The sequence below is a fragment of the Alnus glutinosa genome, chromosome 2 (genome assembly GCF_958979055.1).
Source record: "Alnus glutinosa chromosome 2, dhAlnGlut1.1, whole genome shotgun sequence".
In the NCBI taxonomy this organism is placed as follows: domain Eukaryota; kingdom Viridiplantae; phylum Streptophyta; class Magnoliopsida; order Fagales; family Betulaceae; genus Alnus; species Alnus glutinosa.
In genome coordinates, this window is record NC_084887.1 from 19,600,361 (window position 1) to 19,617,816 (window position 17,456).

A 17,456-nucleotide genomic window follows, 5' to 3' on the forward strand; every position below is an offset into this window, starting at 1 on the left:
AAAATCAAACAAAACCCTTTTCAAAAATCTTTAAATCTGACCTTTTATTTTCAGAAATTAGACTTTCCTTAATAGAGTTCCTTTAAACTCATTTTCTTTTAAAATCCTTTTTCAATGAAATTTTCCTTTCTTTAAATAGTGTAAATCATAGTATAACATTCGGTACATATATGAATCTACTTTAAATCACACGGCTTATAGTCGGTAAATATGCATAATAGATTATGGCATGTAAAACATTTCAATATGGTTGGATAGTTTTTGGAACGACCCAAGAAAGACCGCTAGCCACATATGCGTTATCACCCCAAAAGAACTAGCCAATTTGGAGCTTCCTAAAATTCTATATATAGCACAGTTTCACCTAGTAATATTTTATACTCTTCTAGAAGGAAATCTGCGTGTAGCGGCTGTTGGCAACGTACCTTCCACAGATTGACAGAACTATACCTTGCAAGCTCGATTCTAGGATTATTATTTTAGAATGAGCTGGGGTGAAGCCAGGGAAGGCACCGACAATGGCAATGATAGCGCATGACATGCGTGAACGTCTGCGAGATCGTCAGAGAACGCGCCAATAAGGGAATATATTGGTTGCTTTGATACCATGTAGAAATATATGATAGGATAATATGAAAAAATAAAAAATAAAAAATAAAAAATAAAAAAGAAAGAAAGAAGAGAGCGGAAGCGGGGAGAAAATAATGAGATATTGATATGTATTAAAGTGGCCTCTATTTATAGAGGAGAGTGGTAGACAAGTAAACCCTAGAATAATTAAGGGAGGGAATAAACCCTAATATGGAGAATATTTTCTAATTTTCTAACATATATAATTGATATTTTAATGTCTCACCACTAAGAGTAGTTTGATAGGAATATTATTCAGGTGCTTCTGTCAGTCTTTTAATGAGTTACAGATCATCAACAATTTTTGCAACTAGGATCGTTGTCAGTTGTTGATCATTAATTTTACTTAATATTTTTTTTATTTTTTTTTTATTTTTTTATCTTTTAGTTTAGTACTTCCTGATGATGTTCTTTTTCCACAAGTTAATTCATCGATTGGTAAAGCAGCTAATATACGTGAAATGGAATGAGGGCTGCAAGAGCCTGAAAAATAGCCCTTCTTTATTAATGTTCTTTTCATTTTCTTCTCAACAGTCCTAAATAGGCTCTTCAAAAAAATAAATAAAATAAATAAATAAATAAATAAATAAATAAATGGCTCTTCAAGTAAATTCTAGGGGATTGCTACTCGCTCATAAAAAAAATAATTTTTTATTTTTAAAAAAAGAATGTAAAAAAGTCTGCTTCTTGAAATACAAGGCTTATAAAATTCCAATATAGTTTAATTGGGAAAGAATGTAAAAAGTTTTCATGGCAGACTTGACTCAGCGATCCTCTTATCAAGTAGAGTTACAACTGAAGCTACAGAATCAAACTATAATGCATTTTCATATACAAATAACACAAAGGCAGAATTGGAGTCATGCGCAATGCCCTCCAGTTACATTTGGATCAAGTAAACTCTGGCCAGTATTGGGGAGCAAACGAACAGTTCAACTCTAGAAAAGCCAATGCTTTTTTCTGGCAACCCTGGTGGGAACATCTGTAGAGAGATCCAGTAAAAGAATAATCAGGCTTTTCTGTCAACGGACCATGCAGATATTAAGTTGCTAGTAAATGATAGTTGGGTTCATCACCTCCACTTCCATACAATGAATTGTAATGCACTTCACTCCAAAAGCTCAGCCACAGCTCTGGCAAGACAAAATAAATAGAAACCTTATTACATGAAAGTAGGCAAATTTAGATGTAGACCACTCTGAAAATACCATACTAAAATGTATCTAAATATATTGCACGGCAAAAATAAGAATTACCATAAGATATATTGGTAAACTACTGGTCAATGCACTCCTTTGAGATGTGAGCAATAAAGACAGTCGGCCAATGAATAATTGATGCAAATCATGAAGAAGCAATGACTTGAGCAACCTTTCCTTTCAGTTATAATATTTAACCTTTTTATTTCTTTTAATCAAATTTCTACTTCGCTTCACTTGTGCTATTCCCCGAAGAGCACATTTTTATCATTTGTCATTGTAGCTATAGAAATAACCTATTGTGGTCAACCATTCACTCGTTTTATGAGATTAGTCTGCCTTGTATAATATTTCTGGGTATGCTACCATAAGATTCGTCCCCTATAAAGAAACTTATTAACAGTTCAAGTTATTCACCAATAACGAAGGAACATATTGGAGTGACTTCACGGACACAATTACATGGTGAAAGGATTGTTGGCTGTCTGGTCTCCTGGACGAACAATAACAATCGAAACTAAAACCAAAACAACTTCTAGAAATTGAACAATACAGGGATCCATTTTGAAAGAAACTCTTCTCTACTCCCTCACTTAAGTTTTTATATTTTTCAACTGTCGTTTTGTGGAGCATTATTTTGAGTTTTGAGTTTTGACATTTAAGAAATTCATTTACTTCAAAAATTAGGTCATGTCCCTAAAGTTATGGCAAATAAATTTAGTAAAACAGTACTACAGATGGTAAGTTGATGATAACAGTCAGCCAACAGACATAGTTGTCAAGTAAACACCAAAAATAAGATTAAAATAGAAAGATAACAAAAAATGTAGCTGAAAATAAACCACAGGAGTTCAAAATAAATCTGGTTACACAATATTTACCTCTGGTTGGATTCTTGTCTTTGGGAAGGATCTCAATATAACAAGTGTCTCGAAAAGAGGTGACTAAACAAATTTTGGCTCCAAACTAGAGAGAATGTCATTATAAGTCAGAAACCAATCCTCAGAAATTATTAAATACTAAGAAGTGGAAAGGAACAAAACCACTAAGAAATCATTAAATCCGTGAAAATAAAGACCAAACAATATAATAATGAAACACAAGAAAAAAGAAAGAAAGCACGACATGAACTCTGTCCCTTAAAAGGACAGATCTAACAACCTCAAACATTATGAGCCACTGTCTATAAATCACTTACCAATAAAGATTATGGATAAATAAGGCAAGAAAATTTTGACAAAGGACTCATGCTAGATATGCCCGCTCTTTATGGTGAATGCAATCCTGAAACTTTTCAATTTTGCGTACACAGTTCAGAGAGTTGTTTTTTTTTGTTTGGGATGAATGAAGTTTGAATTGTATATTTTACTAAGGTGAAGTTAAGGTGATAGCCAGGTTTTGGTAGCTTAAGCAACAAGAACTTTACATAAATAATGGATTCGGTGAAGTCAGAACATGGGCAAATATGAAACAATCCATCAGCCGACATTTGTTCCCTTAAGTATAGGCAGCAGGTCCAACTTAAGTGTTAGAAGAGTTTGTTAGGGTCAAAAGAATATGCTGGTGATAGGGATTAGTTACAGGGGTATTTTGGTCATTGTCTTGAATTTTACAATATATTATGAGGTAAGAGAGGATACGTAGAAAATAGAGCCTCTTCTTTCTCTATTTTCTTCCCATGCAAACCCTACAACACGGTATCAGAGTCTAGGGTTTGACTGTGCACACCTTTTGATTGCTTCTGCTCCTCTGCTTCTTCCTTCTCTGTTTTGAGCTACAAATCATGGACTTCTGAAAATTGGGCTTCATGCCCATGATTGGGGTAGATGGTGCCATATCACCATCATCAGTGGTGTGATGTCGTTGTCATCATCCGTGGTTTTGGTGTAAATGGCAGAACCAGTATTGTAGCTGTTGTGGTATGAGTTCTACCATGTATAGAAACAATCTATCAGGATGTATGGTTGTGTCGATCGAAGGTTTCTGTGGTGGTTGGTTATGTCTATGATGGTCGGAGAGTGTTTTGCAGTGGTTAAGTACTTCAGGGGCAGATTGGGTTGTCATTGAAAAGTTTGCTTTGTGGTTGTTGGTTGGTCCTGTGGCTATCATGGTTGTTGTCTCCAGCAAGGTTTGACCATTGCTGATAAGTTTCCGACACGTTGATGGAGACGAGGATCCCTGTTTGGTTGTTGGTGCTCGATATTCCATATCTCGGGGATAAGGATATCCTTTTTGAGGATAAGAATAGCTTTGGTTCAGTTTAGTTTTCAACGTTCCCCAGACAGTTCAGGCCGGTTATTGGTGTTTCTTGGCCAGTTCAAGTTAGTTCTCAGTGTTTCTCAACCGGTTCAGATAAATTCTCGGTGGTTTTCGGCCGATTCAGGCCGGTTTGCAGTGTTTCTTGGCCAGTTCAAGTCAATTTGCATTGTTACTTGGTGTTTTTTGGCCAGTTCAGTCCGGATTACGTTGTTTTCGGGTGGTTAATCAGTATTTCAACCGGTTTCTCTCTTCTACAATATTTTGGCTGATTTGCTTCGGTTCAAGCTGTTTTGGGGCCTATGTCAGCACTGTTTGTGGGGTTTTGTGATTATTTTGCAGGGTTATTGTGGGTGGTTGTTAGTTGCATTATTGTGGTGATTATTTGGTGTATTTGTTGCTGTTGTTGCATTGATTGGTGAGTTCGATCAACATTATGGCCACTAAATCAGATTTGTTCCTTCGACTCTAGTTAATTCTCCTATGACTCCTGTGAAGTTGAATGGGAAGAATTATTATTATTCTGTCGAAGTATTTCTCAAAGGAAAGGGCTTGTATGATCACTTAACCTCAGATAAGCCTCAGAACACTAGTTCCACTAGCCTTTGGGAATCAAGAAGATAATCAAATTATCTCCCTTACATTGAATACAACAGCAAGAGCTGGAAGAAAGGTGATCACAGTATTGAGGCCCACATTGGATCCTCATGCATCTATCTTCCTACTGCTAAGGATATTTGGGATCAACTCGGATATATATACTTTGGTGCCAGGAATATCAGCCGAATTTATGGGGTGTGTAAGCAATATACAGAGACTGTGGACGAGTACTACAGTCAAGTTGTGGCTATATGTAAGGAGAGAAACATGTATCACTGTATCAGCTACTCTCCACTTCATGTATCAGCCACTCTCCACTTACCTGAAGGCTATGGAAAAGCAACGTCAAGACGTGGATGTGGTTCGGTTTCTTCTCGACTTGAAACCTGAGTATAAGTGTTTGTGCGCAGATTTTGGGTGGTTCAGAGCTCCCATCTCTTCTTGAGGGTTTTTCTCGGATTCAAGGCACTACTCTTTCTGATACTGGTTCTCAGTTGAGTTTTGAGTGTAATGGAGATCGTGCTGCTTTTATTGCCACCCGTGGCGGTTCTAGTAGTTCCCATGGGGGACTTGGAGATAAAGGTGGTCGTGCTTCTCATGGTGGACATGATTCTGGAGGTGGTGTGGAGAATAGCACCGTTGTGCTTAATGTGGAGTATATGGAGAGAGCGGAATGCTAGATGTTTTGAAGATTGTGAGAAGATAAGGGAAGAGCTCAAAAACAACCTGGTCAAATCACTTTTTAGTTGGACTGTGGTGCATAATATCTCTCAATTTTCTAACTTTTCTGAATTCGTGGATTTTTGTTTTTTTTTTAGCATGTAAGGGGGACTTTCTTTGTATACATCATGTGTACTAAGGTTGTGCCCCTTTGCACTTTTCAATGAAATGAATTATTTATAATAAAAAAAATCAATACTTCTGTAATCATCAACAATTGCAGTTCTTGTGGTTCTTGATACACACAGTAGGCTATAGACATTGAGTTCGAATCAGCTCCTCCAAGTTTGGTTGTCATTAGTGAGAACATAATACCTCCTCGGTGAAGTTACTAAACATCTAAGGAGAACAAAGACAATATAAAAATCCCTAGTTTCATTTTCTCTCATCATCTTAGAGGGAATAAGCTGATGGATTTTCCGACCAACTTTTTGTCAGCTTCATAATAACACAAGGCTTACTGGCACAAGCAATCTTCCATATCATATTCAATATATGTTTTCCCTTTTTTTCTTTTTCCACCCTACTATTTCCCTTCTGCTCTTTCAATGAGACGAGCATATTGACATTTTGTTTTTTCCCTGAAGGGAAACAAAACCCACACTTGTTTCATTTACAACATAATAAAAGAAATTTGTGATGTAATGAAAATAGTGCTAAACATATTTTCTCCAAGACAACAAAAAAAGAGTAATAAAAATGAATGATAAAGATTGAACTTACTCGGTCCGCAGCCGCTTGTAGAGTAAGATGATCTCCCCACTCACCTGATCTATTAGAATACAAATATTTATACAAAAATGTAATTACTGTTCACTCACAAGTAATGACAAAATGCTCTATAATTTTGCAACAAAATCAACAGGAATATCTGTGCAGATGTCTTACTTCTTCATCTTCTTTAGGTAGATTTTGTAGTTCATTGGGACATATGCTTCATATAATTTTCTGAAATGCTTTAGCTGGGGGGGAAATTAGATAAGGTTAAATCAGAGTTTACTTCCCTCACACAATATTCAAATTGGCACAAGTGTAGATACACAAACATAGGTAGGCCTATTTCTACTCTATATTTTAAAAATTGCACTGTTTACTTATCAAAACAGATACATTTGCATTATTTTGAAAGGTATAGCGAAAATACGCAAAACTTTGATGGGCCATAGGTTAATATTGCTCAAACGAGGATACAGACTAAGTGAAAGTTGAAACAAGAAACCAAAAAAAAAAAGTGGGGGGGGGGGGGGGGGGGGGGGGGTGGGGGGGTTTCCAAAAAAGTCACAATGGAAACTGACTATGTAGACATGGTGTCACTTTTCTTGATATTATGAATCTAGTTTTCATCCCATATCAACAACATTCTTGAGACAAAACTGCATAAACATGGAACAGTCAAAAACTATGAAATACTACGAGTAAAATTGCCAACAAATGAATCTAACCATCCCATATCAACAGCTAGAATTGCATCTCTCACAGTAGTTATGAATTATCAACAGAAAGGAGGCATTCAATGTAAAGTATTATCCAGGCGAGGTCCAAAATAGGCCTGTTTAAAGGCCTGACTAAGCCACACACGTCATCTGAGGTCAGCAGGATGGACAAAGTTTTTAGCAGGCCTAGCCAGCAAAAAATTTCTCAAGTCTTTCCAGCCCAAGCGCAGCCCTTGGTGATTAAAGGAGCTTTGCTAAGAAGATGGCATTGGACTGTGGTAGGGAAACTCTTGAGAAAAAGAAAGACTGGGCTCATTTGGCAATGTTTTTGAGGACAGCTTTTTGCTTTTTACCAAAAAAGCAAAAGCATTAACGAACAATTCAACACACAAAACAATCAAAACTAATTTCACCTTTATGTCACATCACAACCAAAAAGCAAAAAGCATCCTATTTTTTTTTTACCAAACGAACCCACTAGCACTAAGGTCTGCATGCAAAACAACTCAAACCCATGACCTCGCAGACCCACCACTCAACCAATAAGACAACACGAACTGTCGAATATGTTGTTACAAATGATAATATTTAATATTTTAAAAATATTTACAGGGCTGCACTGAATTCGAGTTTGGGTCTAAAATCCCAGGCCAAGCTCAACCCCAGTCAAAATTCAATTCACAGTAGTGCACACAACCTTGAGCCAAAAGGGTCAAGACTTTGGACTAACTTAATCCTATTGGCAGTCCCAGTCCAGAGAAGACATGTAAGACATGAATCATAATGAGTACGCAATACTCCACTTTCTAGAAGTGTGTATGCTATTACAAATTGTATGCGTGTACCTATCCCAAGTTAATTAGTGAATTTCATATTTTTAGTCTTTTGTTACTGCACTATAAGCTGAGTTATCTTGCTGGCTTATCCCTACAGCTGTTTGCTGAACTACACCTGTCATCCATCTCACCCTTGCAAGGGGTATCCCTAATCATAGTCTAGCTCCTTACCTTAACCTAGTGCTCCAAGATTCCCCAGCCTCACCCATCCCAAAAGAGTTTCCAATCCATATTTCTATCTCCTCTAGTAAAACTCTTCCATCATGAATTGAAAGCTCACTATCAAATGCAAGAGAACATCAATCAACAGATCTTCTCGCCAAGAACAAAATCTCAAACTCAAAAAGCATTAAAAAACCCAACAATATAGCATCAGGTTATAGCAAAAGACTTGAACGAGAATCTAAAATCCGGGTTCAAGAGACCACAGTAAAGATAACACATCTTATTTTTTATAAGCAAGCAAAACATCCTTGGAAAGACTTAAAAATATGCCACTTATACTAGGTCTCTAACAACCATACGCACTCAGCTGATCACTGCACATATATCTTTCTAATCTTAGCAATGAAAACTCAATAAAGTCACATGCTAGGCACATGACTTTCTTAAAAGGCTAGGTACATAAATATACTAGAAGTAACATTAAAGAAGACAAAGCAGAGACTGAAAAAGACAAAAGTAAAGACAGGACTCATGCTAGATGGGGGGTTAATCCTATTTAACTAGTGGTCCTGCTTGGCTTTGCAGGCTGCTTAGATGCTCCCTCATCAATCTCCCCCATTTTTCACCTTTGCAAACCTGATGATGATTGTATCATATCAAAACACCGACATATCCCAGGTCAACATCACCCACCTCCAAATTGATAATCTGCTCTAATATCACCATATATTCAAAAATAAGAACATAGAGCCCCCAATATCAATGATAGTCAACACCATTTCAAGACTAAGCAAAGGAACCATTAATAGATATGAATATTTGCTCCACGAAAACAATCTTCTGAGTATCCATCAAATCTTAACTAATAATGTTTACAATGTCCACATAATATTAGCTAAAGAAGTGATGTATCAGTGAAGTTTATCTCCTATACCTGCTTGATGACCTGCTTTCTTACATGCTTGTGATAGTCTGCATTGCGAAACAACTGATCTGCTAAAGCTCGAAACTGTCCAATATTTTGAACAAATATTTCACTAAACACATCAAGATGCAAAAACTATAACCAAAGAAAGGGGCAAGCATGAGTTGATAGAAAAAGAAATTATCGGTGACTCATTCAACCTGACAATTCCCATCACCCTCCATTTGCAGTTCAGCTAACCCATATGTGACCAGCCTATGAAAAAAGAAAATTTATTATCACCTAGAAAAGACAAACCACATTACATGCACATGTAGGTTACAGAGTATAGAAGTCCAGACAATGAATTATTAATGTCAACTCTTCAACAATCATGCCTGTTAGCATTTCTTTTTGCCAGCATTTACACACTCAACAATCATTGAATCGCATTTCATAAGTTAAACATTGCTAAGATGCTCTATGAGCTACATTTTGTATTATTTGCCAACATAGTAATCTCATAAGAAGCTAACCAAAAGGAATTAAGGGAAAAACAATTAACGAAATGCCACTATATATGCATTAAAACAAGAAATTTGCATCAAAAGTGTCAGTTCAAAGATTTTTTTTTTTTTATTATTTTCAGAAAAAAAAAAAAAAAAAAAAAAAAAAAAAAAAGGTAATCAAAGCCAACATCCGCTCTCAAGGTGCTAGGTACTTAGATTGCCCAAGGCAGTAGGCGTCAAAAAGTGCAAGCCCAAGTGAAGCAAGATACTGACATGAAATTGTCGTTGATAGTGTCTTTTGAATTTCAATAATACAATCACAGTCATCGACATTATCATCAATTTTCAGTACAAGGACTTCACCCTGTAGTGTATTTGATTACTTGAACAAAATAACATTACTTGTTCAGGTTTGTGACAAGGTTGTTGAAGATGGAAACTACCAATATGTTATTATTTGATTCTCCTTGATTTATCCTTATTATTATTCTAATTGTTATATTTTCTTTATTTCTTTCCATATTGGTCTATAGGTTTCATCTATTTAAACCTATGTAATCGTATGGAAAAATTACTACCGAATAAGAATTTCTTCTTCTCTCCCTCTTTCTTTCTTTTCTACTTGGTATTAGAGCCAATTTGGGTTCTGGTGGCTCATATTGCCCAAGCATCACTTTCGACAAGTAATATTTATTCATCAGAAAAACAAAAACAGAAACAAAACAAAAAAGAAGAGATAGAGAGAGAAAAGAAAGGGAAAGACAAGAAAAGAGGAAGGGCATTAACTCGCCTAAGATTGCAAATTTAAGTGTAAAGAATCTGAAAAATCCGAGAGTAAGATGGAGTGCTGCCATCAACTGACATTTAATTAAAGTGCAACCTCACGAACAACCTATATACAAATATATATATATATATATACACAACATGTTAAATTAGTTAACTTTACCATGCACACTAAAGCAGTGAACTTTAAAAAAGAAAATACTCTCACATGGCAAGTTATAGCATGTAAATGAACCATTTCTTTTTAAGTACAAGTAACACACCTTACCAAAAAAACAATCAATAAGGAATTGCATATAGAGCTGAAGACAGAGTCAGAACCTTTCTAACAGCCGCTCGTGGTCTAAGGTTGCATCATTTACATCAGGAATCTCCCCATTAACCCGCGGAGTATGCTGCCAACATATACCATTCATAAGTAACAAAGTTATCCAGTAAGACAAATGACAGAAGATTATTTTTGTGCCTCTCAGCCAAAACTAGTCAACAAATTAAGAAGGTATTAGATATATATGATTCATTCATTCATTCTAGAACTTTTAAGGGTGTAACAGAACCTCAGGAAAAAAGTTCATAAGAATTTTAAGGAAGATTGACGGACTAAATATCGTAAGCAGAGTGACCTAATACCTACACACATAAACAACTCACATATCTAGACTAAAGTACTGTTAATACATGGATGACTGGAGAGGGAATAACAATCAGAGTCACCATCAACAAGCTCTCCAACTTGTTCGTACAATTCGCCAATATCATGGAAACAAAGCAAAGAAAACATACTTTAATAAATAAAAAGAGGATTTGTATAGAAATCATACTCATTAATGAAAAATTCCAAGTTATCATGAAAATCCCGTACTGTGAGTACCATGAACCAATATAGAATAATTTATACATAATCATCCTACATCTGACACCTCCCCTCCCCTATTCGTTTTCAGTAGTTCATAAAATGAGGATTTGTATGAAAACAAGCTGATGACAGCGAAACTTCAAGATGAAGTGTTGAATGGATGAGGCAGTAAGACCATGTTGGCAAAAGTAAGTAATTTCTATACTCATGCTCTGGTCACAGACACGACAAATTTGTGGGATCTAACTGGCTTTCTACTTATTACAATTAAAGAACATAGATGCATATAAAGCAGCGCAAAATTCAGCCAGATGGCTGAGCGAAAAAATCTCAGTCAGCACATTATTGTCCTTCTACACGGAAAGGAAACACTGTAGTTGGCCAAGGGAAAACTGTATTTGGTCATAGTGAAGATCTAGCCTGAATTACAACTGCGGTTCCCAAATGGTACTTTTATATATATATATAAGTAATCAAAATAAAAGCGCATAGCCCGGGTAGTTTGTTGTTCGCAGACTTTTTACTTTCTTGTTCTTTCATTTCCTCTGTTTATGGGCACTTTTGTATACTTCTTATGTACTAGGGTTGTGCCCCTCTGCGCTTTTTAATGAATTCTTACTTCTCAAAAAAAAAAAAAAAAAAAAAAAGCGCTACTCAGGTACACAAGGAGTATACAAGAAAAATATCTAACTAAAAGGAGAAAAAAAAAAAAACAAGAAAATTATGAAAACTAAGCACCTACGGAGCTACCAGCGTAGTTGTTCAAGTATAAAGAGTAAAAACGAAAAAGGACTCGAGATCCGCCAACATCCTCTCGCGGTCCTTAAAACTTATATCATTTCTTTTCCTCCAAAGACACCATAAGAGGCAAGAAGGCACCATCTTCCACACAAAAGCATTCCAAGTGCTACCACCAGGTCCACCAGTCTTTGTCACGTACTTTCTCAATAGGTATCACCCATTAACTCACTAAAGCTCGCATAGAACACCGTATGAAGTATTAGACTAGTAGTAACAGTGACCTCATGATGGACCACAGAACCATCAAGGGTTTCCACCTAAAGAAACAAAACTCTCTTTTCACTATATCAAAGTGGCATTTTAACTTTGAGGTCAGATTTCAGATCAATCTATATTCATTGATTGCCTCCATTATGTTGTTGCTAGCAAATACCACTATTTTTCGTTTTGGATCTTCCAAATCATTCCCACGGGAGGTCCGGACCATTTCCCATTTTTATAGGAACTTATGTACTAAAAACAACGGTATCTCCAATCAAAGCCCCTCTGGAATGTAAACATATCTTTCCTCTAATCCATGCATGATATCATGAAAAATGGATACAAATTTTTGGCTGCTACTTAGTATCGGCAATAGGTCTGAAAAGTATCTAAAAAATAAAATTTAGATATTTGTACCCGGTTGAAACACCCAGGTATATGCTTTCAAGTTAAGTTCTGAATTACCAAGAGTTGAGACCCATTCGGGAGATGAGAAAATCTATGAATTTTTTTTTTATAGAAGTAATCAAGATATCATTAAAACCGAAAGGTACTGGGTACACAGGAAATATACAAGAGAAACCATCTAGTTAATATGGGCAAAAAGAACAAGAAAATTATGATAACTAATCACCAAAGGAGAAACAAAAGTAGTTGTCCAAACATACAATGTGTTGAAAAATAAAGAATTAATCTCCTCCAAAGTCTCACGGTGTTTTTATAAACATCACAAAATGTACAAAGGCAACATCTTCCACACAAAAGCTCCAAGTGCTGCCAGCAGTCCACTAACAAGCATACAAATTGACTACTCGTCTAAGCATAACCCAAGACGAAAATCCAAGATTTGAATTGATGTCCTTTCATTGAGTCCTTCTAAATTGCATTGATTTGTCCTAAGGATTTCATTTCAATTGGAATTTGGTTATTCACCATGTACGAGGGATCCCCACGAAGTCCATGATGGATAAGGGGAAGAAAGCAAGGAAATGATTATTTTAACAAAAAGAAAAACAGGTATAAGAAATGGTTGATAGACTTTAATTTTTTTATTGCATCTTTCAAAAATTGACAACATGAACAATATCTTACTACTTGACATCGTGAAAACTTTATAACAAATATCGCACTGGCCACTTATACATCATCAAGTTAGAACGGTTGGATATTGTTTGGCCCTAGCACATTTTCCGAAATTGAAAAATTAATATGGAAATGGTAATAGCACTTCATCTAATATATATATATATATATATATATATATATATATATATATATATATATATATATATATATATAAAGTAAATGAGATATCATTAAAAGCGTAAGGCGCCACAATGTACACAAGAAATGTACAAGAGAAGCCACCTAACTAATAGGAGAGAGAGAGAGAGAGAGAGAGAGAGAGAGAGAGAGAGAGAAATCATGATAACTAATCACCGAAGGAGAAGCATAAGCAGCTATTCAAAGATAGAAAGTGTTGAAAAATAAAAACCTATCGCGGTTTTCAAAACTTCTATCATTTATTTCCCTGCATAGACACCATAAAAGGCACAAGGACACCATCGTCCACACAACTGCACTCCAAGTGCTACCGACAGTCCAACAACAAGCATACAAATCGACTACTTGTCTAAGCAAAACCCAAGACAATTCAAATCGACTAAAGAAAACATTCTAAATTGCACAAGCAACCTCAAAATGGAAAAAAAGATGATCCACGAATTCCTCATTCCTCATTCCTTTTGAACATACAACACATATCAACCACAATAATGCATCGCTTCCGAAGATTGTCCCTGGTAAGGATTTTCCCTAGGGCCACTGACCACACAAAACCATCATGTTATCCCATGATACTGTAGAAGGCTTTAACACCAAACAACCATTTTGAAAGGGACCCACCACAACTTGTCTTTCCCTTCCCATCTCATTGTCACTAAATACAACATCATGAAGTATAAGGTAAATGTATCCACCTCTCAATCATGAGCAGCTCTAGCAAAGCTCACGTTCTAGTAAATGGCACCCCCAGAAAATTCCACGTGAGTCACAACATAAGCATCATTTGCGCAAGCAATGCCATGTGAGACTAGAAAGGAATTCTTAAGGGCCATATCCCCACACCAAAGATCATAACAAAATCTAACCTTGTAGTCATCTCTCATCTCAAATCTGGTGTGACTACAAAACCTTCCTCAAGCCCTCCTAATATTCTTCCATAAACCCACCCCATATGCTCCAACAAGCCCACTAGAACACCAACCTCCCTATGAACTTCCATATTTAGAGTCTACCACCATTCTTTACCAAGCCTCTCTCTCAAACCTCTAGCATCAGAGCCATTGACCTAAGAGAGCATGATTAGACCTCAGCAAGTTCCTAATCCCCAACCCTCCCTCAGAGATCGGCCTACAAACCTTGGGTCATCTTAGCAGGTGATATTTGAACTCTTCACCTAGCCTACCCCATAATAAATCACGTTGAAACTTTTCAATACAGTTTGCAACACTCGTAAAGAAAGGAAAGAGGGACATGAAGTACGTAAGTAAGTTGGATAAGGTACTATTGATAAGGGTAATTCTACCACCCTTAGACAAAACTGAAGTACATGAACTCTTAGTCTAAAAACTGAAGTTTGGATTCACCTAAAAACCAGACAACTTCAAGAGTAGCTTCAATGGTTACCCTTCTGACAATGTGCTTTGTGAAAGAATATATTACCCACTCTTAGATAATTTCACAGACAAAAAACGGCAATTATAGATTGCTATAGATGCTTAAAAAACTGCTACAAGCATATCAAGAAGGCCGAATTTACATGGCAAACATGTTTCTAAACAATTTCAAATCAAGAAGGCATTTGCAAAGAGTAATCATTAAGCATTGAGATTTAATGAAGTGAAGCAACTTAATTACCTATCAAAAAAAAAAATGAAGTGAAGCAACTTAATTACCTATCAAAAAAAAAATGAAGTGAAGCAACTTGTATGCTCAACAACAACAACAAATAGAAAACAAAATTCCTCTGTACTAGAAAGCTTTAAAAGAGAAACAATACAAAATATAGATATAGTGAGCAGCATACCGGGATGGAATCCAAATGGGAGAGTCTCTTCCCAAGCCTGCCATCAATTTTTGAATTTTCCTCTTCTGCTAAGATGCTTGCAATGGTTTGGTCATCCTCTGTATCCTGGAAGCTGCTATTCAAACTCGAGCTCGAGCTTGCACTTGCATTGCTGTAACTTTCATTCATACTACCTCAACTAAAACGGATAGCTGACACCAGCCTAAAGAACATGTCAAAATAAAATAATTTAATAAATTAACTTGATGTATAAAGGACCCACATATATGTACAAACAATCATACATGCATGCAACAAAGGTTATTAGGAATCCATATATTCAGAAATATAAAATAAACCATACAGAGTATAAAAAACCATTACGAGCATATACATACATAGATAAATACATACATATAAAAATAAATAAAAAAATAAAAAGACCACAACCCAGAATCCCAGATCCTTATCGAAACAAATAAGGAATACCCATCTCTGCTAAAATAAAAACCCGAAAGTTATAGAGAAAACATGGACACCCAAAATCAATTACTTTTTCTTCTTGATGAATTCTCTATTCTGTTGCTGAGAGTACATATGAAAGAACAGAAAAGTGAAAAGTGACATCCAGTACATGAATTTTACTTTCTATTAGGTTGTTTTGAGTTCTTCAACTGAGGCTCAAACTTATAATCTTATCATCTTTTCGCTTTCACTTTCTCAGCGACCAAACAGAGTATAAACCACGAAGGAAAGCAATTCGACAGAGAAGACCAGTCTGGGAATTAGTCAAACAAACCCGACAAAAATTAGAAATACATGCCCAAATAAGAAACAAAGAACACCCAGAAGTAAAATTGGAAGGGAGAAAATCAAAGAAAACCAAAAACAAAGAACACCCAAATAAGTTTGTGCTTTCAGCTATGCTTTATAGAATCATTTAGCTTAGTTTAGCTGAGTGTTCAATTCCAAAAACTCCACCCCAAAAAAATTCAGTTCTTCGTATCTTTTTTTTCCTTTTTTTGTCAAATTCTATTATTTTCTTTTCATTTGTTTCTGAGCAAGCGAACAGAGGTAAACTTCGAAGAAATGCAATAAGAATTTATCAAAAAAAAAAACAGAAAAAGAAATGCAATTAGAATTAGTATACAATCTAAATATAACCAAGAAATATTAGTTACCCAAATGTGAAACGTAGCGGAAGAAGGCAAAGAAAGAAAGCGTCGCAGATTTTCTATTCTAGAAAAAAATGATGGTTATGACTAACGCTTTAAGCCTTGGACCAGACGTCATCACGTCATTCTTTCTCTCTCTCTCTCCCCGACAATAAACCGACGCAGACATGACCGCAACTTCTTTTATTTTATTTTATTTTTTCTCTCTTTTGTGTTGCCTATTATGTACGCACCGCTCGGCCCACGGCCCACGGCCCACGGCAATTCCCACATATGGGTAAGCGTCTACAAAATGGAATCCTTTTTTCTTTTTCTTTTTCTTTCCTTGTTTTTTTTCTTTTCTCTTACCAATCTACAAAATGCAACCGGATTGGCCAATAGTAGAGCCACGAGTAATGCTACGAGCCTTAAATTTATCATTTGATCAAAATTCAATAGTGATTATAAAATTCTTATCATTTTTGGAGGAATACAATTGAGACTTCTTACATTACTCATAGACCAAAACAAACTAATAATATTTTGAGAAATACTATTTTTTATTCTCTCAACATTTTGTAGTATAATCAGTTGACTTGACATGCATTTTGCCGGTCAGGATGCCAAACGTCATGACCCGACAGGATCACCTAAAGACCTTGTCCCGAGTCTTCACTCGACAAGGCACCTAAAGACCTTGCCTCGATTCATCACCTGACGAGGCATGAAGATCTCATCAACGATCTCCAAACACCGAGTATGAATTTTAGCAAACTCCATGTCACGCAGTTATGGTATTATGCATTCTCTTTACTCGATACATAAATATTCCATATTTAAGTTAAGAAAAAATTACAATTTAGCCCCCCACACTACCAGTCATTTTACGGTTGGCCTCCTAAACTACTAAAGTTTGGACTTTGGCCCCCCAAACTACCAACTCCTTTGAAAATGGCCACTATGTTAAGTCTCCCCGTCATTTTAGATAGAAAACATACCACGTGTCGTGCACTTGACTTAACAGGGCACAAACTCCTGAAAATGCCTTTAGGAAAAATTACAATTTAGACCTCCCAAACTGTCAACCATTTTATGGATAATCTCTGAACTATCAACACTTGGACTCTGACCCTCTAAACTACCAAAAAGTTTCAAAAAGACCTAATTTGTTAAAATACCCTTATAATAACCCTAGCATGTGTCATTTTTCAATTAAAAAATATTAAAAACTAAAATTTATTTTTTAAATTGAGGATAATCTCAATTGATTAAAAATTTATTTTATTTAAACACAATTTGAAAAAACATAACGCCGTTTTAGTCTAGCATGATTCAAAGA

At 35.9% G+C, this 17,456-nt stretch overlaps 1 protein-coding gene across 1 annotated transcript; it reads right to left on the bottom strand.

Moving 5' to 3' along the window:
- Positions 1-1,314: 1,314 nt before the first annotated feature.
- LOC133861548 (OVARIAN TUMOR DOMAIN-containing deubiquitinating enzyme 11) lies at positions 1,315-16,296 on the bottom strand. Its single transcript, XM_062297333.1, has 10 exons — positions 16,145-16,296; positions 14,985-15,186; positions 10,360-10,433; positions 8,965-9,019; positions 8,774-8,848; positions 6,294-6,367; positions 6,129-6,177; positions 2,711-2,795; positions 1,707-1,763; positions 1,315-1,612 (listed from the first exon to the last, which is right to left on the bottom strand). The coding sequence occupies exons 2-10, from the start codon at positions 15,150-15,152 to the stop codon at positions 1,569-1,571; spliced, it is 681 nt and encodes a 226-aa protein (XP_062153317.1). The 5' UTR covers positions 15,153-15,186; positions 16,145-16,296; the 3' UTR covers positions 1,315-1,568.
- Between the last annotated feature and the right edge of the window lie 1,160 nt (positions 16,297-17,456).

Bases quoted from the DNA above. Each gene is read 5' to 3' on its own strand.
- LOC133861548 (XM_062297333.1), bottom strand. From the start codon at position 15,152: ATGAATGAAAGTTACAGCAATGCAAGTGCAAGCTCGAGCTCGAGTTTG. The intron at 6,368-8,773 runs GTATAGGAGATA...TTTCCCCCCCAG, and splicing joins GAAAGCAGGTCATCAAGCAG to CTAAAGCATTTCAGAAAATT. The intron at 1,764-2,710 runs GTAAATATTGTG...TTGTCTTGCCAG, and splicing joins AGACAAGAATCCAACCAGAG to AGCTGTGGCTGAGCTTTTGG.